At 46.6% G+C, this 25,150-nt stretch overlaps 1 protein-coding gene across 2 annotated transcripts; it reads left to right on the top strand.

Annotated features, from left to right (window-relative positions):
- Window positions 1–15,564: 15,564 nt before the first annotated feature.
- dll4 (delta-like 4 (Drosophila)) lies at window positions 15,565–24,455 on the top strand. Of its 2 annotated transcripts, none has more exons than XM_084700461.1 (11): window positions 15,565–16,022; window positions 16,148–16,408; window positions 16,792–16,849; window positions 17,453–17,719; window positions 19,460–19,520; window positions 20,224–20,318; window positions 20,480–20,649; window positions 20,917–21,136; window positions 21,580–22,312; window positions 22,773–22,881; window positions 23,390–24,455. In XM_084700461.1, exons 1-11 carry the CDS (start codon window positions 15,969–15,971, stop codon window positions 23,393–23,395), a joined length of 2,034 nt encoding a protein of 677 aa, XP_084556587.1. In that variant the 5' UTR covers window positions 15,565–15,968; the 3' UTR covers window positions 23,396–24,455. The 2 variants fall into 2 exon arrangements, with proteins under 2 accessions (XP_084556587.1, XP_084556586.1); XM_084700460.1 differs by having other exon boundaries at window positions 20,224–20,354.
- The last annotated feature ends 695 nt before the right edge of the window (window positions 24,456–25,150 follow it).

Raw genomic sequence — 25,150 nt, 5'->3', positions numbered from 1 at the left:
GGGGGGGGGGCGTGTCTGTGTGTGTAGGGAGGGGGGATGTCTGATTGTGTGTGTGTGTGTGTGGGGGGGGGGGGGCGCGTCTGTGTGTGTGTAGGGAGGGGGGACGTCTGATTGTGTGTGTGTGTGTGTGTGGGGGGGGGGGGGGCGCGTCTGTGTGTGTGTAGGGAGGGGGGAAGTCTGATTGTGTGTGTGTGTGTGTGTGGGGGGGGGGAGGGGGGACGTCTGATTGTGTGTGTGTGTGTGTGTGTGTGTGTGTGGGTGTGTGGGTGTGTGTGTATGAGAGTGTGTGAGTGTGTGTGTGGGTGTGTGTGTGTGTATGAGAGTGTGTGTGGGTGTGTGTGTGTGTATGAGAGTGTGTGTGGGGGTGTGTGTGTGTATGAGAGTGTGTGTGTGTGTGTGTGTGTTTTGAACGTGTTTGTCCCAGACTTGGACAGGGAGGGGTCGTTGTTTGCCTGCTGTTCTTCCCTCTGGTTACTGTGTTGTTTCCCAGCCACCCAGTACACAACACATCCCATTACTGCTCGCTCTCTCCCTCTCACCCAGACACGATCCCTCACAAGAGAGAGAGAGAGAGAGAGAGAGAGAGAGAGAGAGAGAGAGAGAGAGAGAGAGAGAGAGAGAGAGAGAGAGAGAGAGAGAGAGAGAGAGAGAGAGAGAGAGAGAGAGACAGACAGACAGACAGACAGACAGAGATTGAAGGACCCTTTTGGATGTGCCTAATTGTTCTCTCTTCATTGTGTTTATTTGCCAACATGCCCCATGGTGCTGTGCCTGGCTGCAGCCAATGAGAGGCCGGTTTGATGTGATCTGGCGTGTTGCCCTGAGAGAGCAGGTGCAGCCCCACTGGAAGATAAGAGCACATCCACAGATCTGCTTAAGCACAGGCTCAGATTGGTTCACCCACCCACCCACACACACACACACACACGTGCATGACACACCAACCTTCAGAAGAAGATTACTGGGGGGTTGGGGGGTGAAATAGGGCGTTATTTTCACTGCACCATTTGTGTGAGTTTGCGTTTATGTGTGTATGTGCATGGGTGTGTGTGGGGGTTTGTGTATGTGTGTGGGGGTGTGAGGGTGTGCGTGGGTGTGTGAATGTGTGTATGAAAGGGTGTTTGTGCGTGCGCGTGTGTGTGTGTGGACTGTGTGTGTATGTGGGTACGCGTGGTGTGCCAGGGCTCCTGTGCGACCTAGTGGAAAATCCTCCTCTGTGCTTTCCTGTGGGTCTCCATTATCAGCCATCGTTCATAAAGCAGCCTTTCCCCTCTCCTTCCTCCTCTGCTTCCTCCTCTTCCACCCCTCCTCCCCTCCATCCCCCTTTCACATTCATCTCCATCCCATGAATCACTGCTAGCACGGGAGGGCAAAGCACAGTGGATGTCCACCACTGTTCACGCACTTCGAAATGACTCCCATGAATGACTCCCATGAATGACTCCCATGAATGACTCCCAGTTCAGAGTGAAATCATGGTTCTTCTCAGTACTGTGAGTGCAGCAGTGCCAGAGAAATCGTTACTTCACCTGAGTCCGGAATGGCACCAGGCATTCATTAGGCATGAACTATGGTGATTATGCGATATTACAGTGTACTCGGAAACCGAATGACTCAGATACACAGTGATTTTAGCACGAGCCAACTCATGTCAGAAGGTGCTTGCCAGAGTTGAGTTTGTTCAACTATGTTTCCATTGGCAACAAATTGGGTCCAATATTACTAGTACAAGGCATTGCTGTTCTCTAGGAATCTTAAGACAACCCTTTTAGGACAAAATAAGTTGTGCAGGTTGTGCAACATGATCTCACATCATGTCTTTAGACAAGGGCTGGAACAGTTTGTGGTTAATTTAATCTGATAGACATCAAGATCTTTCTATGATAGTTGAATAATGATCTCCAGGGTGATATTTCAACAAGCTTGCGGGAAAACGCAATTGGTAGATAATTTTCTTTCTTCTCAGATTGTTAAAGTTTGATTCGCTAAATCTAAGTTTTGAATTCCATCATAAAGGTCATACATATGACGTCAAGGTACAGGTAAAGTATTTTTACTGTACATATACTGTACAAGTACATTTCTTGTATTCCGCATAGCATTTGATATATTCCTATGCTATATATATATATATACATTGGTATACTGCTCTCGTTTTATTGAATTTGAGTTAAAGCAAGACACCCAGCTAGATAGGAGGCCTGAGTCTCATTGTGACCACCCTGGTTAGATAAAGGTTAACTAAATAAAGCTGTGCTAGCGAAGGCCCCTGTAGGCAGCATGCTGTTGAAGGAAGCCCCCGTCTGCAGAAGGACAACCCAAACAAACCGTCAGTGCTCCTGAGGGCAGGGATGAAAGATGGCAGCCGACGTCAACAAACACACAGAGCGTGTGCGGTTCAGAGGTGGGCCTCGACCGATCGACTCATCTGTTCCTCCGTGTGGCCCGGGCGGAGGACAGGGGTGAGGGGTGGTCCAGTTTGTGTAGGCAGGAGACGGGGGGGTCTGTGAGAGTGAACGACGGACCGAGAAAAGGGAGGATGAAAATCAGAGAGCGAGGGAAAGAGAGACAGAGAGAGAAAGGGGAGGATGAGAGACAGAGCGAGGGAAAGAGAGACAGAGGAAAGAGAAGTGGGAGAGGGGTTGAGAGAGAGAGAGTGGTAACGTTTACAGAGAAAAAGCGAGAGTGGAATGGAAAAAAGAGAGAGAAAGAGGAAGAGAAGAAATTAGAGAAGGGGGAAGAAAGAGTGAGAGAGAGAAAATGGAAAGAGAGTGAGAGAAAGAAAACATGGAAAAGAGAGAGAGAGAGAGAGAGAGAGAGAGAGAGAGAGAGAGAGAGATGGATAGAGAGAGATGGATAGAGAGAGAGAGAGAGAGAGAGAGAGAGAGCAGCTTCGGCGGAGAAAGATCCCTGATACATTACTAATCTTGTTGGCTCCCAGACTTGATCCTCTCTAAATCTGCGTATGGGGAGAGCAGTGAGGAGAGCACAGCGTCCACTACAGGACGTGACACTGAGCATGTGCGGGGTGCTCGATAGAGAGTCAAAAGGCCGATGAGAAAAAGGAAAGAAAATAAAGAGAGGGAGGAAAGGGAAGCACTTAGGTGTGCTTGATATCCTATCAGGAGTAATACACATATCTCAGCAATGGAAAAACACCAGAGCAAACTAACATGAATGGGATTTACTGTGGCGCTCAATGGAGAGCTTCAACACAACAGAGTGCATTTGGTTTGGGATAAGAGTAGAGATCAAACAGAGGATGAATAAAGACTTGGAAACAATACAGAGCTCTCTCTCTCTCTCTCTGTGTGTGGAAGCCAAATATACGGCAGCAATTTAAGTTCCTTTTTTGTTCTTGAAAATTCTCCTCAGATGTTGGAAACAGGACAAAAAGACGAGGGGAGACAAAACAAACAGCAATTAGGATAGTTTACGTATTAGCTGAAAAGCCCGCTATCCCCTCATTAGGAAACATCTGCCATATTGATGTACGAGACCAGGAAGAGACACATTCCTTCTATCCCTGTAAAACAAACCTCTGCAGGGGAGAGTCGGCTATCCGTCCAAACAACTCCCCATCACCCTCATCCACCCCCAAACCATCGTCAGGCCCTAAAACGGACCAACACACGCACACTCACACACACACGCACACTCACACACACACACTCACACACACACACGCACAATCACTCGCAACATACATACACACACGTGCACATTCCACACTGCAAAATGTACGTTTACACTGCAGAAATAGACAGAGCCCCTATCACTGGTTTACACTGCAGAAACAGACGGAGCCCCCATCACTGGTTCTCAGCTGGAACAGACAGAGCCCCTATCACTGGTTTACACTGCAGAAACAGACAGAGCCCCTATCACTGGTTTACACTGCAGAAACAGACAGAGCCCCTATCACTGGTTTACACTGCAGAAACAGACGGAGCCCCCATCACTGGTTCTCAGCTGGAACAGACAGAGCCCCTATCACTGGTTTACACTGCAGAAACAGACAGAGCCCCTATCACTGGTTTACACTGCAGAAACAGACAGAGCCCCTATCACTGGTTTACACTGCAGAAACAGACGGAGCCCCCATCACTGGTTCTCAGCTGGAAACTCCAGCACTGTGCCCGGCAGGGCCGGAGAAACAGACATCTCTTCTGGTGGTGAGAGACCCTGTGTGTCTGGAAAAGAAACAACAAACGTAGCTAAGTTTGTCTCCTGCTCCAAGCACATTATGTCCAGATATGAGGTCTGGGGTACAGGAATGCTGCTGACAGCCAAACACAGACCCCAAGAGAAGACAGAGACACAACAGAAATCAAATGTATTGAGTGATAGACAGACTTTCTGCTCCAAATGTTTGGTGTACTGTAATGCACCTCTGACTGGGAGGTAGAGAGAGAGAGGAACTGCCAGAGTACTAAAAATGATATACAACCTCACTGATTCTTAAGAATAACATCCTTGGTACATGTTCATTAAATGAATCAAACTGTAAATCAGATCTCAGATTGGACAAATTAATCAGTCAAATCTACAATGAGCCCTTTGAGATGGTGACACAGCATAAAACTTTATATGAGGCAACCAACTGTTTAACACAACCTGGCACGTGTCCTTTCTTGTGTGTGTGTGTATATGAGTTTAAGTTGGTTGTAAATGTCCTGTAATGTGTGTATGGTTCACACTATGCTGTGTACTAAATTCAGAAATGTTTATGAGAAAACCACAACGTGTTGGCTCTCCAGCGTGTTGTGCCGTAAACAGTCATCCATGATGCTCGGCCTGTTAAGGGAGTGTGCCTCTGTTATCATATCAACACTGAGGTGTTCGTTGCTTCACCGCAGGAACGAGACACAGAGAATTGTTTGTTGTTTTCCTCACAGGAGGAGAGGTGACCTGAGGGACTCTGAAGGGATTTAATTGAGGGTTTAGTGGGTTTTGAGTAAAAATATTGCACGCTTGTTCAGAATCGTAAACAAACAGTAGGAGGAGATATTTTGTTCAGATACACGATTGTGCAAATGTGGTTTCTTCTTCAGTCGACGACAGTCGGAGGGATAGTTGTGTTGCGCGACTAAACTTTTCTCTTTATGTAACCACAAATTCCAAAGGGCAAATTCGCTGTTGAAGCACGGCGGTTGGAACAGAACTGAAAGACCTTTACACAATCCTTCATCCCAGGCAGGAAATGTGTCTCTTCGCCACACTGAAAGATGTGATCCTTTTGAATGTTTACAACAACATCGAGCAATCAGTGTCCAGGGTCACGCGAACCTGGAGGGACGGGATGGAACCTCGAAGTTTCACACAGTCATCTGAAAACATCCTCATTGTTTTCCGATTGAGACAAATCTCACAAACCCGTAGGTTTCTTTTATTTTTATTTTATTACTGACACTTCATATCGGAAGCCAGTGAAATGTTTAAATAAGGTTATGGTTGCATTCACACACCTAGGATTCTACATGAAATGGAAAGCATGTTTTTTAAACAAGTGTGTTTACCTTAGTAGATGAGCGCATGAAGTCCAGACAAACCAGCATGTCATCGTATTTAAGTATTGAATTGTGAAACCAGTCTAAACTTACAGAAAGTCCGATCCTGAACAGAAATCCAGTACACACTTGAGAAACATGTTGTACTGCTTGCGAGACACAAAAATGTAAAGCTATATTGGGAAAGTGAAGTGATAGCCTTGAGTCGCTCAACTTGATGGGATTAATTTGGTGCAAGAGTGTTTCATGGGAGTGTGGTCTGTATCAAGACAGAGGAGGGAGATCAGAAGCCAGATTCTCACACAACTTGGCAAGAGCAAAGAATCATCTGTCTGGGTTGTGCCGGGAGAAGGTTGTAGGGCATTGTGTAACACACACACAGAAACAGACCCACACACACACCCACACACACACACACACACACAGCACCTATTGCCAGCTGGGTAAGAGAAAGCAGAACAAGGGGAACTGTGGACACGCTCATTACTTGAATGGTTCCATCATCCCACACACCCTAAACACACGCACACACATTCACTCGCCATGCGTCTACCCCTCCAAGTGAAACACCCAGATGCACCACTCCTCAGACACAGAAATAATCTCTTTTGCACAGACACATTCTGTACACTTAACCAAACACACACACACACACACACAGGCTGTCTCCCCGCCTCTTTCAAGCAATCAGAGGCTGGGAATAGGAAGGAGAGAGAGGAAGCAGGCAGCCATTCACAGGCTGGGAACAGGGAGAAGAAGAAAAAACACCCGGAACCAGGAATTTACGAAGGAAAAAACAACAGCCTTCCAAAAATACCACCGAACCATCTCCGCAGATAAACAGAAATATTATTCCACCGTTGCTTAGGGTGTCTCTTTTTACTCTCTTCCTCCTTCGACCCCTCCACCCCTCTTTCTCTCTGTCGACCCCTCCCTCCCAAGTTTGCAAAGCTAATTAACTAACCTCATTAGCAGCTAGTGAGGAGGGAGTGATGCCAGCCTCATCAGGCCAGAGACCCAGCCCCCCACCAGGCCAGAGGCTTCACCTCACCAGGCCAGAGGCTTCACCTCACCAGGCCAGAGGCTTCACCCCACCAGGCCAGAGGCTTCACCCCACCAGGCCAGGGGCTTCACCCCCACCAGGCCAGAGGCTTCACCTCACCAGGCCAGAGGCTTCACCCCCACCAGGCCAGAGGCTTCACCCCCACCAGGCCAGAGGCTTCACCCCACCAGGCCAGGGGCCTTACATTACACTTACATTTAGTCATTTAGCAGACGCCCTTATCCAGAACGATTTACAGTAAGTACAGGGACATTCCCCCGAGGCAAGTAGAGTGAAGTGCTTTGCCCAAGGACACAACATCATTTTTCACGGCCGGGGAATCGAACCGGCAACCTACTGATTGGTAGCTCGATTCCCTAACCGCTTAGCCATCTGACCCCCACCCCACCAGGCCCCACCAGGCCCCACCAGGCCTAGGGGCTCCACCCCTCAGGGATGAGTCTGGCTCCTTCTGTGTGGCACTGCTAAGTGTTGTACCCTGTCCCTTCCTTCTCCTCCACAGCAGTTTACATAACCGCTTCCTGTATGGCAGCGTGGTGGGGTCCACCAGCACCACTGTCACGCAAGTGCATCTCTAGGCTGTCGTCCAGTGCTTGGATACAGGTTTTCAGAGAAGGGCTAGCACGCATGCCTTGTTTGTTTGTAAATGTGTAAAGGACAGGGGTATGCGTTGGGGGCGGGGATTCTCTCACAGTCACACTAGGGCGCAGGGACCCAGACACCGGGTGACTTGAAGGACTTTTGAAGTCACCTGTGGAGGAGTGGGGGGGGTCCTTTATGGAATGGCCACCATTACTGAGCCAGACCTGAGATATCTGTGTTACAATCATGAGCTAAAAATACACATCCTCCATTGTCTTCTAGTTATCTGTGTCGGTTACTTGACCGGTCTGCTAAGTGAAAACGGCAGGATCGTCACGGTGACAGAGCATACCACGGTGACAGAGCCTTTCCTGTGGGTGATTGGCAAAGGTCGCTGACCCTGAGGTCATTTCCTCTGACCTCTGTTTCCTAATTGATTCAATTTCCCAACCAATGGCCTGCTATTAGGATTCTCTGACAAACTCGGAGCCAGACCTTACTTTCTTCATCATAATAAGGCCATGGGGATGGCTGACTTCATTGTTCAATATGTCAGCGTACCTCCACCCATTACACAATGAGTAATGCTCACATTCATGTCATAATGACAGCCTGTCCACCCTAACCACCTCCATGTCATCCCCATCCCACTATGACATCACCACACCATCCCTCTATGACATCACCACACCTCACCACCGTGATCCACAGCAGATGTTGGTGGACGAAGATGAGAGGATGATGAGCGTGGAGAGTCGCAGTCCCTGTTACCTGTGGTAAAGGTCACCCAATGCAGGTATGAGGGTGTGACAGGCTCTCTGCGTCACCTACATGACGTTCGCCCTGTCACCACAGTCATGTTATCATTATAGTCATTATTACCACTTTGTTCCACCTTTGGACGTCAAGGGTGTCATTTTGGTTTCGCATCGGTGAAAGGGCCAGATGACAATGTTTGAAAATAGTCCAGAAATAAATCACCTGAAGTAAATAATAATTAAGTGTTTTCATTAGGTGTCCACACTTTTAGATTCATACTTGAATTCATACTTTAAGAGACTTTTTATTTCAATAAGTTTGTTTTGCATTTGCATTTGCCTTCTACTTAAGAGGTGCTCTAGTCCTGTAGATGAAACTCATGTCCCTCTTTCATGTCTCTCAGTATCCTGCCAACATACTCCACTTGCTCTGACGCACTAGTTACGTGTTGTAGACTGAGGAGAGTTCCAGCTCATTCTGCTAGTAAATGCAGCCCATTGTGAACTGCAGAATTCTGATTTCTTTGATTACCTTGTGACGATGTGTTGCTTTTACTGAAGATCTCAATCTCCAGCCGTGTCTGTTTATTATCTTTGGTGGTGGACATTTTCCCAATCCCATGTCTTATTTAAACAAGCATGTTCAGCTTTAATCACAAACTACTCTTTAAGGTAAATAAAACTAGTAAGGCTGTCAGACAGTCAAGTAACAAAACCAAGTTTGTGGTTTCGAGGCATGGTGCCTGTGTGTGTGTGTTCTGTGTGTGTGTGTGTGTGTGTGAGTGCCCCCACCTAGAGCATTATTACATTGGGCCAATCGGAGAACGGGACCACACTCTAGCACATCCTGTTTGACTTGACCTCAGAGGATATTCCCCTTTCCCAAGCAAACAAACCGCTGGGCTTTTGGATCGTACCAACGTCGGAGGGGAAGGGAGAGGACGGGAGATGGGGGGTGTCTGGGTTAGAGGATCAGATGGTAGGGCTGAACTTCAGAAGCACAGAGAAGTCAGGAGAGGTATTCGAACAAACAAATGGAGACAGGCTCACTGATTGTTGTGCCCAAGCCACACACACACACACACACACACACATATGTGTTCAACATTACCCAATCTGAGGTAGGGTCCTACAATTGGAAGAAAGAGTCAATTTAGAGTAATGAGCAAATATGAAGTACAAAATGGCTACTTCATGTTACAGCACCAGCTGAAGTTGCCCCCTTTGTTTATAGAGAACATATTTGAGTTGCCCCTTTAGGAGAGGATATGGGATCATCTTACTCTCCCCAAATCTGTCCTTGGAAGAGGAAACCACCTAAACAGACCCCATCAGTATATTTGTGAGTTACCGTTCACTCTTGTGAGAAGGGTTAGCACGAGCCATCCACACGTGCAGCACACGCAGTATCCTGCCCTACCGTCATCCATTTTAAGTCGTACTCCTGTGCCACCGACTCCATTATCCCCGCGGTGTTTGTGCCATGACGCTTTGCAGGGTGGACCACGCTTTGGAGGGAGGCTCCTGGGATTAACACTCCCTCCTGACACTAATCCCAGTGTGTCCAAGGCTTTGCATGGACACAGCATCCTCTTACTGAAACCAGCTCTTTCCACCGTGGAGCAGTGGCATCGTGCCACAAGCCCGTCGGGCACGTCGACCATTTATTTCATGAGATTCGTTTACTCCCTGCTCGGCCCGTGAGGTGACGTCACTCTGGTCAAAGTCAAAATGAACTTCTCCTTTGAACCTTGATCGCAATAAGGTACAGAATGATGACTGAATGTTTGAATATCGTTTTCAGACAGACAGTTGTGTGTACATATCTCCAGGGTGTGGCTGGGGTTGGCTTAAAGGTGTCGATTCTTTCATCATGTGGTAAACCTCTTATTATACAGCAGGAGGTCTCTCTCTAAGCTACATTCTCCATCTCTAACACACGTTTCATCAATTCAATCTGAAAGCATTACCAGAGGGGAGCTTTCGTCTGAACTGAAGGAATAACCCAAAGCCTTCACAGGTTTTCATTGTCATTGAGGGGGGTTTTATCAAGTTCAGGTGCTGCTGCTTTATAAGAGAGAGATGGGGCTATCTTTAGCCTATAGACTGGGTTTCCATGGAGACCGCAATGAAGGGCCGTAAACGCAGCAAATTTATGCAACCTATATACTTAGAGGAGCAAGACTGTCAGCAAAGCCACCATGAAGGGAGTGGATTCTGGAATTCATTTCCATCTGTTTCCAATACATTTAACTGCAGCTGGACTGTTTCACCTTAAACTGTAAAAATGAAAATGTAAATGTAAACCATTAGCTTGCATTAGGTTTGTCCCTCTTGAAACTGCTGCATTGTGTAGGGCTGGTTTCCTGAATTTCATCATCCTACACCATGACCCTCACAGCTGCAATGAAAACTCAGCTATTCATATGATTTTACTGATCCCAAATAAGGCAATTATTTTTACCCAGTTCATACACACAATTTAAAAAAACTCACAGGCAGGTATATGTCAAAGGTTCAGATCAACATACAACGGTTAAAACATTTGGGAAAAATGAAGACATCAATGAAACATTTGATATAGTACAGTTCATAGCATTCCATGTCCACAGCTCTTACTGTGGACATGGAAAACAAGGAGTCATCTCCCAAGCGTCAGTCTCAACACTGCCTCCAGTGTGATCGTATTAACCACCCTCATTCAAGGAGCATTTGGTTCCATGGACAGGCCGGGATCTGCGCTGAAGATGACATCACACTCGCCTCGGGTTATACAGTAGGCAAGTTATTTAGCTAAACAACGTGGCGGTTCATGTTTCCAGTGTCCTAATGGAAATGCTGGGATGCTGCGGGTATAGGCTGCTGTTTACTCAACAGAGCTCATTCTGAGGATGGTAGGAAAGTTCCAAAACTGGCCCGATGGGCTTTGCGGAGGCCACTGTTCCACTGTGAGGAAAGGCTGGTCTGGTTCTACAACAGCATCATGATCTCCCAGACCTCACTGAGGGAATGGACCTATTGGACATAACTCTTTTGTTTCACAGAACTCTCTTTGGTCACAGGGAAATGTCTCAGAAGAATGGGACTGAGCCAGTGAAGGTTAAGGGTCAAGATATCAAAAACACTATTTCACATCTCGGACTGAAGCTCCAGACAATGTGTCAGTAGAGCTGGATATAACTAGAGAACAGAACCACTCCGGAGGGACCCAAAACCACAGGGCCGACTCCCTTTCTATGACCTTTTATGGAGGTCATCCACTCGCTTCCTTAATAGAGCTGTTTCCAGGGCGATGAATGAGTTGTCGTTCCTGTCTGGATCTGGGGTTTGAACCCGGGGGTCTTACAGCACCCTGTTAACCCTCCTCTCTCTGCGCCAATGTCAATCTGTTCCAACATATTGGCCTTCCTTCACTTAAATCAAGATTTACTCTACTTTTACGACAGAGCGCAGCTGGACTTCCAAAAGGGGCCTGCGCTGAGGCCCAGCAGCCTGGAGTGAGCAGAGCTGGGACCCAAAGATCAACACATTAGGGGGTCTGGCGGATGACAGCAATAGACCACATAGACCGGACCTCATGTCACACAGCAGCCATTCAAAACGAGCCCAGTTATACTGCACGATTTAGAGACAGGTCTGTTAGATGTAATTCTTTCTGCCCGTTACATTGAAAACTATTCAGATGGCTTTCCTTTTATCACGGTCCCACTATATAGGAGAGAAGAAAACACATCCAGCTATAAAAGGAGAAAACGTCATGCATATTGTTTGATTCAACAGCATTCCTTGCATTCCATCCACAACAATAGATATTCTGGTGGCCGTGCTCCAAACAGTCGGCTGTGTACACTTTCTTGTCAGTGGATCACAGCTTTCGTGAGAACTGCCAGAATGGTGAGAAAATAATTGAGTGGAAAGGGGGTTGTTGTTTGTCACAAACAGCCAAAGAACAGAAGCAGTCCAGGTCCAACACGGCTCAGCTAGACCTGCCCAGAACCCCTAGACCCCAGCTAGACCTGCCCAGAACCCCTAGACCCCAGCTCGACCTGCCCAGAACCCCTAGACCCCAGCTAGACCTGCCCAGAACCCCTAGACCCCAGCTCGACCTGCCCAGAACCCCTAGACCCCAGCTAGACCTGCCCAGATCCCCTAGACCCCAGCTAGACCCCAGCTAGACCCCAGCTAGACCCCAGCTAGAACCCAGCTAGACCCCAGCTAGAACCCAGCTAGACCTGCACACAATCCCCCGACCGCAGCCTCTCTCACTGAGAACAGTGAGACTCATTTATTGGGGCAGATTTTCAGGGGTTAACACTCTCCCTCCTTCATTCCCTATTCTTCACTTCTCCCCCCATCTTTATCCCCCCCCCCCATCAGTCTGACCCCAGACCCCACTCCCCCCACAGGCCGGCGGAACACTGGGGCAGGAAGTGGACACCAGGACGTGAGGTCTGGTCTGGGAAACCCTGCTGTGTTGACTGAAAGCTTGAAACCCTTTGATGCACGGTTTCAATACATGCAGATCCCCAGTCTGTGGTTCCAGACCTGGCACAAACCGTACCAGAGAACTGGGTTTGTTCTGGGTCGAGCTATTCTCTGGAGCTGCAGAATGATGCAGTGTCAGCAAAGGAAATCACAGAAAAACACATCAGAGAAACCACAAAAAACACTTGCTGACAGTTTCGCAGACTCTCTTTGGACTTGTGGGTTAGCGCGGACATACAGGCATTTCATGCGACATGCTGAAATCTTACAGAGTGAGTGCAGCTTATCACATAGTTATTAGGGGTGGGGGAAAAAATATTTAACATCTCCTGAACAATTATGGGTAACTGTTACTGATATCTGATATCTGAGTAGACAGATAGCAATAACTGACTGATTTGCAGTGGGTAGATAACAAGAGTGAGATGGAAGAGAAAGAGAGATGGCGAGAGAGAAAGAGAGAGGGCGAGAGAGAAAGAGAGAGGGCGAGAGAGAAAGAGAGAGGGCGAGAGAGAAAGAGAGATGGCGAGAGAGAAAGAGAGAGGGCGAGAGAGAAAGAGAGAGGGCGAGAGAGAAAGAGAGAGGGCGAGAGAGAAAGAGAGAGGGCGAGAGAGAAAGGGGCAAGAGAGAGAAAGAGAGAGGGCGAGAGAGAAAGAGAGAGGGCGAGAGAGAAAGGGGCAAGAGAGAGAAAGAGAGAGGGCGAGAGAGAAAGGGGCAAGAGAGAGATCATGGCCTGAGTCTGAGCAGACAGAATTATGACCCAAAGGGTCTGTTTCAGCTGGTTAAAGACTTGCTTGTCATTTGGCTTTCCGGGTACTGCTGGAAAACGTAGTGTTATCATCTGTGCTTAGTTGTTGAACCTCCTGCACATGTGACATTCTTTATGGCGGTTTTATGTCAGCTGAATTGGAAACATATGGCTTTAAAAGGAGATAGCACAGGTAATATTCGCCATTAGAGAAAATTATATGGCAGAGGTGCAATAAAGGCTGCAATTTTCAAATCATAGCACTGCCAGTCCACCCCTATCAGATCAACGACATAACAGATTGGAAGTAGGGTGGTGATACCCAAAGTCAACCATGGTAAAAAATGATATGAACATTTTTTTTTATTTTATATAATGGCAAACAGTGCAAAGTGTTTGAATTCAAACAGATCTATATTCAGGCACATAATCAGGTCTTCACTTATTAGACAGTCCGTTCAGCCAGAAAGCATACACTGCTATCCATAAAGTTCTCTTTTAACTATTTCCAACCATAAATAGACAATGAACAGGGCAATGAAAACAGATGACATGTTGATATCAGAGCAGGGTAGTCTTGAGTAAACAGACACATACAGACTGGCTGACACGCTACATGCACCACGCCTGAGCATAGTATCTCAGTGGGCCCTTTATAGAAGTAACAGGTGTGTCAATAAGCCATGCTCACTCGGTCTGCCCCGTGTAAACACAGAAAACATAGGCTACTCTCGCTCTGCACTCTCGGCAACCCACAGATAGCTACCATCTGAAACAGATGGAGTACAAACAGGAGGTCAAACGGAGGCTTGGGAATAGAACAGTGACCAGTTGAACAAGTAGAATGTAGAAATTAAAAATAAAACTTTAAACAAATAATGATCGAAGATTGATTAGCCCCCTTTATTTCTTCTGTTTTTTTGTTTTTTTTACCCTTTATAGGCAGAAGTAAAAAGGGAGGGCCTTAATTTGAGTCTCTGTCATGCATGGCATAGGCCTACAGCTTTTAGCACATAACTTTTGATTCTGAAAACAATTTTACAACAGAAATCAAGTATGCGTCTAATTGTTTTCCAAATGGAACTGAAATAACATGTTGAAGGAGAAGACAGGACAGTCTCCCATCTACAGACTATAAACCGCACGCGCCTGCCAGTCTCTCTCCAGATGGTAGGCAAAAAATACAATTACATTGTAACCATAGATTGCGATCAAATAGGCCTAGCACATCCGATCAGATAATAAAAAAAACTGTGTTCGTATATTGGCAAAAACATCGGGAACAGCTAAGCTACTGCATCCATGTACACCCACTCAGCCTCTCTCTTTCTATGCACACGCGCGCTTTCTTGAGATGCAAAATTCAACAGCAATTTTATAAGAGAGTGGAAATTCGTCCAATCACCAATGAATAGTGTATAGGCCATCAAATTATTAGCGTTTTTAACCCTATGGCGTGGGAAATCCTATGCAATTCCCGTGAGATGCTTAAGGGTAGGCCTATGGAAAAGAATAAGCCAATTTTACGGATGCAGGTGTGTGTGTGAGAGAGAGAGAGTGAGCGAGAGAGAGAGAGCGAGATAGCTCATTTACATACAGCTGAATAGTTATGTCTCCCCCGCACATTAAACCCGCATGAGAACGAAGAGAGGGGGCACGCGTCCCAACAATAGGAGGCACGCTGCCGTTGAGCTGTAAAGACCAAGGGTGGGCAACATGCGGCACGCGCCGCTGAAAGATACTGTAGTAGCAAACCACTATAAAAGCACATAAAGCCTAGAATATTAGCAAAAAGATTTTTGTTGCTACATTTGTGGTTGCTATGTGTGCAGGTGTTCGGTCACTTTTAATACATTTGATGATTTCAGAAATGTGGGTTATAATGTACAAACCTAGGCCTAATTACTGATGGAGTAACTGTTTGTCTTTCACAAATAAAAGCCTATAAATTATACTGCAGGGAAATAATACCGTTCTGTTGTAAACGCACCTTGTGGGAAGAAAAGAAGACGAGCGCGGTCAAATGAACCGACCTTTTAACCGCGCAGCTGAGTAACCAGCAAGCTTGGACCGGTTTGAATGGAGAGGTGTAAACATTTAAATGTTGATTGTTATTCTAAAAAAGTTTAATTTTGCCTGCCTGTCTGAATCAAAAAGTGTGTGGAAACAGTTGAGCGTTGTTGTGCGTCCTCCTCCCACGCGCAATAAATAGCCTACATCAACAGATGCCAGACTTGTTATTAATCGCCAAGTCGCCTACGATGGTCAGTCAGCATAGCGCTGCTGGGTATTAAATGTGTATATCATTGTTGTTGGGTAGAGGGGGTTGAATATGTAAAAGGGGCGGCGTTTGCCAGTGATTGACAGTTTATGTAATGAGCACCACAGCGTAAGTCTATAAATTGAAGGAGGCGATACTCCACAGTTCATTCACGAGTAATAAGACGAGCGTTGTACATCCACGGCGCAAGATTGACGCAGCAAAAGTAGCACCAAAAACAAGCCAGTGGCACCAACCCAACACGAACCGACGTAACAATTGTGGAGTACTGTAAATGCAGGGTGCTTAGAGGTCAGAGAAGGATCAGACGTGGATATTGCTCTCGCTTCACCGCTTGGATAACCTGGGAATACGAGACGCGTCCTGGTGTTTTAGCACACTCAAAAGGGAGCTAAGGACACGCGGAGAGAGCGCGAGGAAGGATTTATACCCTTTTGTTGATTGAATTCCCTCTTTTAGATTTTACTCCAACACATTGGAATTGTGGGCATTTTGGGGATATATTGGCGGGTGACGCGGCTGCCCTGGAGAAGTGAAAAGGATGGCAGCTTGGTTCACCTTTACCATCGCATTCAGCACTACGATACTCTCACAGGTAACCAGGATTTCATCTCCTGGAGATCAAGCACAGCAACAAGCAGATCTAGCCAGAGAGCCATTTGTTTGAAACAAAAATGCATTCGCTATATATTTAAACAATATATTTTCTTTTTCTTTTAGGTATTTGGATCTGGTGTATTTGAGCTCGACCTTCATGAATTTAAAAATAACGAAGGACTGCTGGAGAATGGAAACTCGTGCAAACCCTACTGTAGGACTTTCTTTCGAGTGTGCTTGAAGAACTACCAAGTAGTCGTGTCGCCAAGTGACTGTATATTTGGAAGTGCCGTGACACCGGTGCTGGGGACCAATTCGTTCAGCGCAATGGACGGTGGCACTTTTAGCAGACCTATTCGACTGCCGTTCAACTTTGGGTGGCCGGTAAGAAACAATTTAAACGTGTATTATGTGTTGTGTCTCAGGCTGTGTTTAAGGATTGTTGTTGCTCAACGGGACAGTTAAATTTGCAGGTCCTACTCGCAGGCCTAGTTAATCCATCAGGTAATACTCTATCGATGAATAGGTACTAAGGGATGTTGTTTATCTCAAGTAGCAAATTGACTAAACAGATGCGTCTTATGACACGTTTAAGTCATGTGTCTTTGTGTATAAAATGTTTAGAGCAGATGCCGTATGAGCACCAAAGTAGATTATTGTGGTTTCAAGTTGGAAACAGAAAGTAGGGTATTCGGGCTCATGCTGTGAATATTATGTGTGAATGCACTTTAAATTAAATGTTTAATATTCTTATTTTTCACCATCAGGGATCGTTTTCGTTGATAATTGAAGCTTGGCATTCACAGTCTGCAGATCAACCTGGAGGTAAGTGGATACATGGCCACTAGAGGGAGACGTTTCTACACATTTCACTACGACACTAACTCATGTTTTCGAACACTTCAAAGAAAGGTATTCCACCTTTTACAGAACTTATCATCTCAGGATAAATGATTTATGGGAACCAGTTGCGTATTGTTCTCTATATTTTCCACATTTTCACGCCTTTTCTGTCCTTTGTTGTCTTTTTAAAAACACCTTTTTCATTCTTATACTCAAACACAATTGAACTTCCTTTGGTTTATTTTTGGCGTGGGAAAGACTGCTGGGCTTTGGTGAGAATACTCAGGCCCTGCCAAAAGCCACTGACTATATCTTCCTGTATTTTACACCTTTGGAAGGCAGGAGAATGCTTGGGAGTGTTTCATCTTACAGGAAGGACTAGGGCATTTTAATCTACATTCACCCTTTAATCACAGCCATAGTGGTTAAGGGCTTTTGTAAGGCAAACAACTGCATTAAGCTGTTGGGCATGAAGAAGAATGTGTTTGAATTGGTATGAAGAGAATGGATCATGGTCACGTAAATCATACTATGATCTAACTTTTTGTCAGGGGCCTAACTCTTACAGTTCTCCTCTTCTTTCAGACATGAGGAATGAGAATGAGGAATTGATCGGCCTCTTCGCTGTGCAGAGGCAGTTGGGCGTAGGCAGCCGGTGGTCTCAGGGCACGTTGAGCAGCAAGCAGACAGAGGTACACTACTCCTACCGTTTCATCTGCAACGAGAACTACTACGGAGAAAGCTGCTCCAAAATCTGCACGCCCAGAGACGACCGGTTCGGCCACTACACCTGCAACCACGACGGCCAGCTGTCCTGTCTGCCTGGCTGGAAGGGAGACTACTGCGAAGAACGTAAGCCACCATGACAACCACCACTATCTCTTTGGCGTTGGGCACTATCTCACTACGTGCACTGGCTTAGCCTCCGTATGCGTCGACTCAGTCTCACACCTGTCTTGGGCGTCGTTAGCCGTCTTTGCCGCTGACGCTCGATAGGCGTGGTGTGGGCTGTGGTCGAGCCTAATGTGTGCGGCTGTGTGACATCACCCTCTTCAGGTATCATGGGTGACAGTGAAGGCTTTTAGTAGGCTGCGTGTGCAGTAAGTGTACTGAGGCCGTAAGTGTGGCCCTTCATGGCAAATGGAGTCAGCATGTGTTTCTGGATTCATTAGTTGAGTACACTTACCTTGATTGTTAGGAGCAGCGGTGGAAGATTCAGTCTTAGACTCGTACTGTTGTTGTGTCTATGACTTCTGGTCAACCTGAAGGCACTGATATTGCTTGGTGTTTGACTCATGTTATGATGTACATGTTTTGTTTATGTTATTGTGGGAGCTAGAGTCAGGAAGTTGCCAATGAATTAGGTCAACTTTCTAGGCTGGAATTGAAGCCTAGGAATTCGTTTTGGAAGGGAGTTGATCAGGGTCCGGTGAGTGAGTTTTATTGAAGAGTGGAAACATATTGTTGCTTCAAAAGGTGTTTGAAGTATGCCTCAGTCATTACACTCTCAAATGCTGTGAGTATTTCTTCGTTTTGGAGGTTCCTGAATGGACCTCTAATTGCATGGGGCCTGGTGCCATTTGGCTAACAGTACAACAGGCGTATGTGTACAGGCGTAGTTCACCAAAACAAATGAATCAAAGGCCAGATTGAAGGATACATCATGAGGATAATCGTTACCATGTGCTAAAACCGCAGGGTGACTGCGGATCTGTCATCGATGTCACTTGGCGGTAAAATGAGTTCTATTTTGACTGTGGCACCAAATTCTAACCAGATGGGATCACGTGTCGTAACATCAATCTTTTAAGGCGGCCATGGGATAAGCACGTGCGAAAGATAAATTAGGTCATTCATACACTACAACTCAAACTACACGTCTGTTTCTCTTTTTATCCATCTTAATTTCTTTCTCTGTTTCACTCGTACTGCATTGTAAACTTTGTGTAACTACACACTGGAACGCGCGTGCCAGGTAATTTAATCCCTGAACGAACGAGCGTCTCTTGAAGTAGCCCGGGCGGCAGCACGCGCCAGGGTTAATCGCAGCATTATTATCCGCCACACGCCAACGAAAATGGTAGTCCTCCTATTGTTGAATGCATGGCGTAGCAGCTGCATATGTGGTTCGCGCAGACTACAAACAACAATAGGGACAGCTGTCTGCTATTGAAAGCAAGCATCTGTTAGGGACTAACCGGCCGTTTACCGTCGGTCGCCTATCAGATCCAAACCAGTGTCATCCAGGCCAACTGTATGTCTGGCAAGTTTAGCACATGTGGTTTGCTTCATCCGGAAGCGAGCACGGAACATGATCCAAAGATGAGAGACTCCAGAACTGGAGGCTTATAGGCTAAATGTTATTATCGTTGTTAAATGTAGATTTTGCACACTACTATGCACTGCAGAATCCAACCATAATTATCTAACAGACAGTGTCCTAGAACATTTTAAGCCAACAGTATATTTTCTTATTTACAGATGAATTGACATAAGATTGATGTGAAATAAGCAAGCCATATTTGACATAAGTGATGTTATTACTTTAATAACTAATGTTTGATCTCTGTGTGTGTGTCTGTCTGTCTTCAGCGATCTGCCTGAAAGGCTGCAGTGAGGGAAATGGGAACTGCTCCATGCCTGGCGAGTGTGTGTAAGTAGACGACAGTGATGGATGATGATTTGGATGACGAGGAGCTCAAGTGTGACTGTGTGAGATGCACATTTGACAGGATCAAAGTAGCTGGCTGAAAGCTCATTCTGATCTCCCATCAACTCTTAAACAAACAAAAAAGAAAACCCACTTTTCAGTCCTGTTGGGGAACAGTTTGCCTGCACAAGCATGCAGCAAGTCACATAATGCCAAACACAAACTCACTCTCTCTCTCACACACACACCTACTCTAACTCGGTCACTCACACACTGTGAGAAAATTCCTGGCTGTCTAGTTCATTCCTCTCTTCTTTGCAAGTTGCGAGGAGGCAGGGGGTTACTTAGCGCTGTGCAGGGAACTTGATTTCACTGTGAAACGTGAGAGAAGAGAAACATTCAGCTTGGGTGTTCTGGTTACTGCCCAGACTCTAAGCCTATCTAACCCACAGGTCTTGTCTGTAGCTTTGAGCTGGGATAAATAAACAGTATGTGGATGCTTTGTCTACCATCGTCAATTGCATGGTCATAAAACTGTGGTAGATTAAAACACACTGCCAAAAAAACAGGTCAGCAAGTAAGTAGACTGCACTGGGTTATGTTTCGATGATGAATGCTTCTTTTGAGCGTGGTCTAAGACCGTCTGTGTCCGTGTGGTGGGCTGAGTTGTAGACACTGACCTGAATGTGTGTTCTGTGTCTCATAGATGCAGAGACGGCTGGCAGGGGATGTTCTGTGACGAGTGTAAGAAGTACCCAGCCTGTAAGCACGGCACCTGCCAGCAACCCTGGCAGTGTAACTGTAAGGAGGGCTGGGGAGGCCTGTTCTGTGACCAGGGTAAGAACAAACAAGCCCGGCTGACATGAGCTAGTCTTGACGGAAACTGTAAACTCTCAGACATGGATGAAGCCTGGGCCTAGACTAAAACGGTTGACCGTGAATGTCTTCATCTCCCCTCCCAGACCTGAACTTCTGCACCCACCACCGGCCCTGCGTGAATGGAGCCACCTGCATGAACACGGGTCAGGGCAGCTACACCTGCACCTGCCTGCCGGGGTTCACAGGGGTCAACTGTGAGCTGGAGCTGCAGGAGTGTGACAGCAACCCCTGCAGGAACGGAGGACTGTGCACGGTGAGGCACTTCACCACAGCCCTCACACTGCTCTGCCCCGACGGCGCTGAACTACACTTGACTTTTCCTTTGTTGACCCCATAATACACAAGACTGTCACTACACGGCTGACTAGACTAGCTTCGCAGAAACACACTATGCAGAAATGTCCCCAAAGCAAGAGTACAGTTTTTTAGTCTGGGAACATCCTTGCGTAATCGACTTTTATCTCTGAAGGGATGTGGTGAAATGACTGACTGTTGTGTGTGTGTGTCCCGACCTTCTCAGAACCTGGACCCAGGCTACGTCTGCTCGTGTTCCAAGGGCTTCGCGGGGACTCACTGCGAGGAGAGCCATCTGGTGTGCTCAGACTCCCCCTGCTTCCACCACGGCTTGTGTCACGAGAAGGACAACGGGCGCAGCTACGTGTGCGAGTGTCCCCGCGGCTACACCGGACTCAACTGCGAGAAGAGAGTGGACAAGTGCACGTCCCTTCCCTGCGCCAACGGTACGCCCCCCTCCCCTCTTTGACCCTCCCCTCCCCCCCTTCCACTTCCCCTGTCTGATTTCCTCAGGATGGAAGTGGTGTGGAACAACAGGAATCACTGGAAACTCTGTGTCTGTCCTCCATGTAAACACGCGGTAGCTTCCAGCACTGTGACCTGCGTGTCACCAGCGTAGGCTACTGTGGATGTTGAGGGGGAAAAAAGTCTCAACTTTTACTTTGGCTCCTCTGGTGAATCAAATGCTCGGAAGTTGACGGGACTGGTTTTGTGGTTTCGAAAGATCTGTACAGGTTTGATCTGTTGTAAGATCAGCCCATTTGCAAGGCTGTGATCGTTTTGTTTTCTCCTCAACATACAACTCACAAGGCCATGTTCTTCGCCCGTCAGTTATGCGCGTGTTCCCGTGCTGTCTTTTGATGCTCTAAGCCCTGTCATCTCTCCACAGGTGGTCTGTGTGTGGTCCACAGTGGCGTGCGTGTGTGTAGCTGCAAGGCGGGCTTCGCCGGCATGCACTGTGAGGTCAACATCAACGAGTGCGCCGGTAACCCCTGCATCAACGGAGGCACCTGCCTCGACCGCATCAACGACTACACCTGCGCCTGTCCCCCAGGCTACGCCGGACGGAACTGCGACAGGCCCCTGGAGGAGTGCTCCCTCCAGCCCTGCCTGAACGGGGGCGTCTGCACCGGGGGAGGGGGTCCCGGGAAGCCCCCTCCCACCTGCATCTGCCCGTCCGGCTTCACCGGCCCCCGCTGCCAGTACTTTGCTGTGACCCTGCCAGTGGGCGGGGAGATCCAAGATGGCTTCCAGTGGGCGGCAGTTTCCCTGGCTGTGGGCCTGGTGGCCCTGCTCATGCTGCTGTGCATGGTGGGCCTGGCTCTCAGGCACATCCACAGGCAGGCAGGCAGGGACAGGGGAGACGGCGAGACCATGAACAACCTGTCTGACGTCCAGAGGGACAATCTGATACCTGCCTCGCAGCTGAAAAACATCAATCACAAAGTGGGTCTGGAGGTGGACTGCGACTCGGACAAGTCAAACTTTATCCATAAGAACTATCACTTAGACTCTTACAACTCGAAGTCGAAAGAGTTTAAGGACGACAAATCGCAAGAGGATAACAGTCACGTCTACAACAAGTGTTTAGAAGAGAAAATACCCTTAAGTAGAATGTACAGGTAGGAGGACATGTTCTGGCTTTCTTTAAACTGCCATTATTCTGCCACATTATTCCCTATGGTTTCCTGCCTGCTCTAATATATTGCCTGCCTGCTATAAATGTGCAATGGGGGGGTACTTAAAGCGGTAGAAAATGGTAAAGTGTGTCAAAGGTGAAAACCATTTATAGTGGTTTAGTATTTTTCTATAGGTTTCATGGCGTTTCTGTTTGTGACAGGAGGAAATTAGTTCTATTCATTTCTCACACTCACATGTGTAACCACAATGTCACCACGTGTTGTCAAAAAAAGAGAAGAAAAAACTAAAACAAATACTATTTTCAAACCTAGACACCATTCCCACCATGTACAGTTCAGATTCAACTCCTTGCCCCCTCCCCTCCCCCATGATGCAGTGCTGTGCCATGCCCACCATGTGCTTCTAGTTTGTGTTAATGTTGAATGTGATTTGTGTTTGCAGTGATAAACCGGAGTGTAGGATATCAACGATATGTTCCACACCAGACTCCATCTACCAGTCTGTGTTCGTTATAGCAGAAGAGAGAAGAGAGTGCGTCATAGCGACCGAGGTAACAAGGAAAATATACTCTTCATCAACGGAACTATATTTATTTCATTTTCCATCTCATGTATTCTATCACAGACGAATACGTGTGTGTTTAATATCTGGTGATAGCAGTTATTTTACAGATGTAGTCTACACATTATGGAATTGCTTTTATGCTTTTGTGCTCATACATCTTGAACTTCAGCCAAGACATCATATGGAGTAGACACACGTGGCAATGCTTTCTCTAAACTGTAAAAGCCCACTGAATTGAGTGACTGCTCTTCAAACTGACAATGTGAAAGCCTGGAAGGGGTATTATATACACCTGAAATAAAACCGTTCACTCCATAGAGCTCCATTTTTCCATTCGGACAATTTTAGTCTCAGTCTGAGTTGGGTTGTGAATGGATATAGCTAAGCATAATAGCATGGGAAAACATACATTTTCTAATCTTTAGTAAATAGCAGGATTTGTCTTCTATTCCCGAACGCCTCAGTTTAATTATGTTTCTCTCCTCTTCCTGCAGGTATGATTCTGAGAGGGGTATGCCAGCAAAGGAGAAATACACAATCGAAGCAGAATATTCTATTCTGGATTGTTTACAAAACCTGAGAAGAGACTGGAGCTAGTTTGTGATGTCCACTGCTGCTCTGGAACACTTGAGATCTGAAGGAAAAGACAGTGGACTGTACCCTCTTTCAGATTAAGAAACGCGTTGAGAACTTGACGTAGACTGAGCGTTTGTATACAAATGTGTACAGTCATGGACCTGTTAACTTCTGGGAACGTTGAACCCCACTCGCTGCACCGGGTGTGGGACTGACAGAGTGGGATCTGACCCGTCCTTGGCAGCCAGGGGAGGTGTCGGAGGAGAAGACCTCTTCTTCATAGTTGACCCTGCCTTATGGGATAATCATGGTGACTGACAGCCAACCAATCAAAAGGAGGTGCTTGAGATTCACCCCCTGCCCCCTGCCCCCCCCCCCCCGCCCCCCAAAAGCTTCTCCAGCTATGCAAGACTCAGGGTTGAACTCAACGTCACCCATCAGAAATTAACCACACAAGAACAATGAATGTCTAAACAATTTTCAATTGTCTATCAACCGAAAATGACAGGTTGGACTGAAGATTGTATGCAGCCCAAAATCACTAGAAGCCTTAAGAGTGGATTTAAATGCTAAATGTGTGCCCTTGTCTGTTCTTGGATCATTTGCACTACAGAAAAAAAACAGGGGAAAATACTTTTTCATCAACTAGGATTGTGAGACCACAGAAGCGCAATACTCAGTGCTGTGCCAGCAGGATTCAGGAGAAAAGGGAATAGGACCGTTTTTATGCAACACAGCCCAGGAATACAAAGAGACACATGGGGAAGAAATAGACTGTCACACCACTGCCTGCCTATAATGAGTTTTGAAAAGTACAGAACCAATAATGTAATTTTTTTAATGATAATTTCCAGAGTTTAATTTAAATATGACACATTGCTCTTTATATGTTTTATAATATTATTTTGTATATAATGCATATTTATAAAGACCAAACTTCTGAAGAATAAAACTTAAATTGCTTCAAAACTGTTTTTAATTTGATGTCAGTGAATGGAAAATGAAATTATTTTTGAGGTGTTTTCAAACAATGAAACTAAGTATAACTGATGTTCTTCTATCTTGTGTATTTTTTTCAACTGGGAAGATGATGGGACCGTTATTCTACATACCACTTTGTCATAACCAGTAACTAATGCAGTGTGTCATGTCTTAGCTTTCTAGCCAGCTTGTGAATATAAGGTCAGATATTGGTGCCACTAGTTATTTGACACAAACAGCCACAACAGGATTGCCCAGTTAGAGAGGACTAGCATGACCAGATACCAAGGTACATGCTTTCCAGTCATTCCTGAAACCCCCCTCTGGCTCATTCATCCCCTCCCTCTTTCTGCTTGTAAATTGGCTTAAAATTCAAATCCGTTTCCACGGATACCACCCCCTTGAACTGGAAGGGTGAAACAAAAACAAAAACAGGCAAGGGGCTGAGGGGAAGGCCCCCCCTTCCAAACACACACACACACACACACACACACACACACACACTAAGAACAGATCCCAGCTGAACAGATGCCGTGGGGGAGCCAAGGAGCGACCCTGCGCTGCCATAAAAACAGCGGCATATGCCAGGCCTCTCCCTGCCTTTACTCCACGGCACACACACACACACCAGCACACACAAACACACACCAGCACACACAAATACACACACACCAGCACACACAAACACACACCAGCAC

Source organism: Hypomesus nipponensis, chromosome 6, assembly GCF_054491055.1.
Source record: "Hypomesus nipponensis isolate SF chromosome 6, ASM5449105v1, whole genome shotgun sequence".
NCBI classification, from domain to species: Eukaryota; Metazoa; Chordata; class Actinopteri; order Osmeriformes; family Osmeridae; genus Hypomesus; species Hypomesus nipponensis.
The sequence above is the reverse complement of the archived record's forward strand: the minus strand, read 5'-3'. Positions and strand labels throughout refer to the sequence as shown.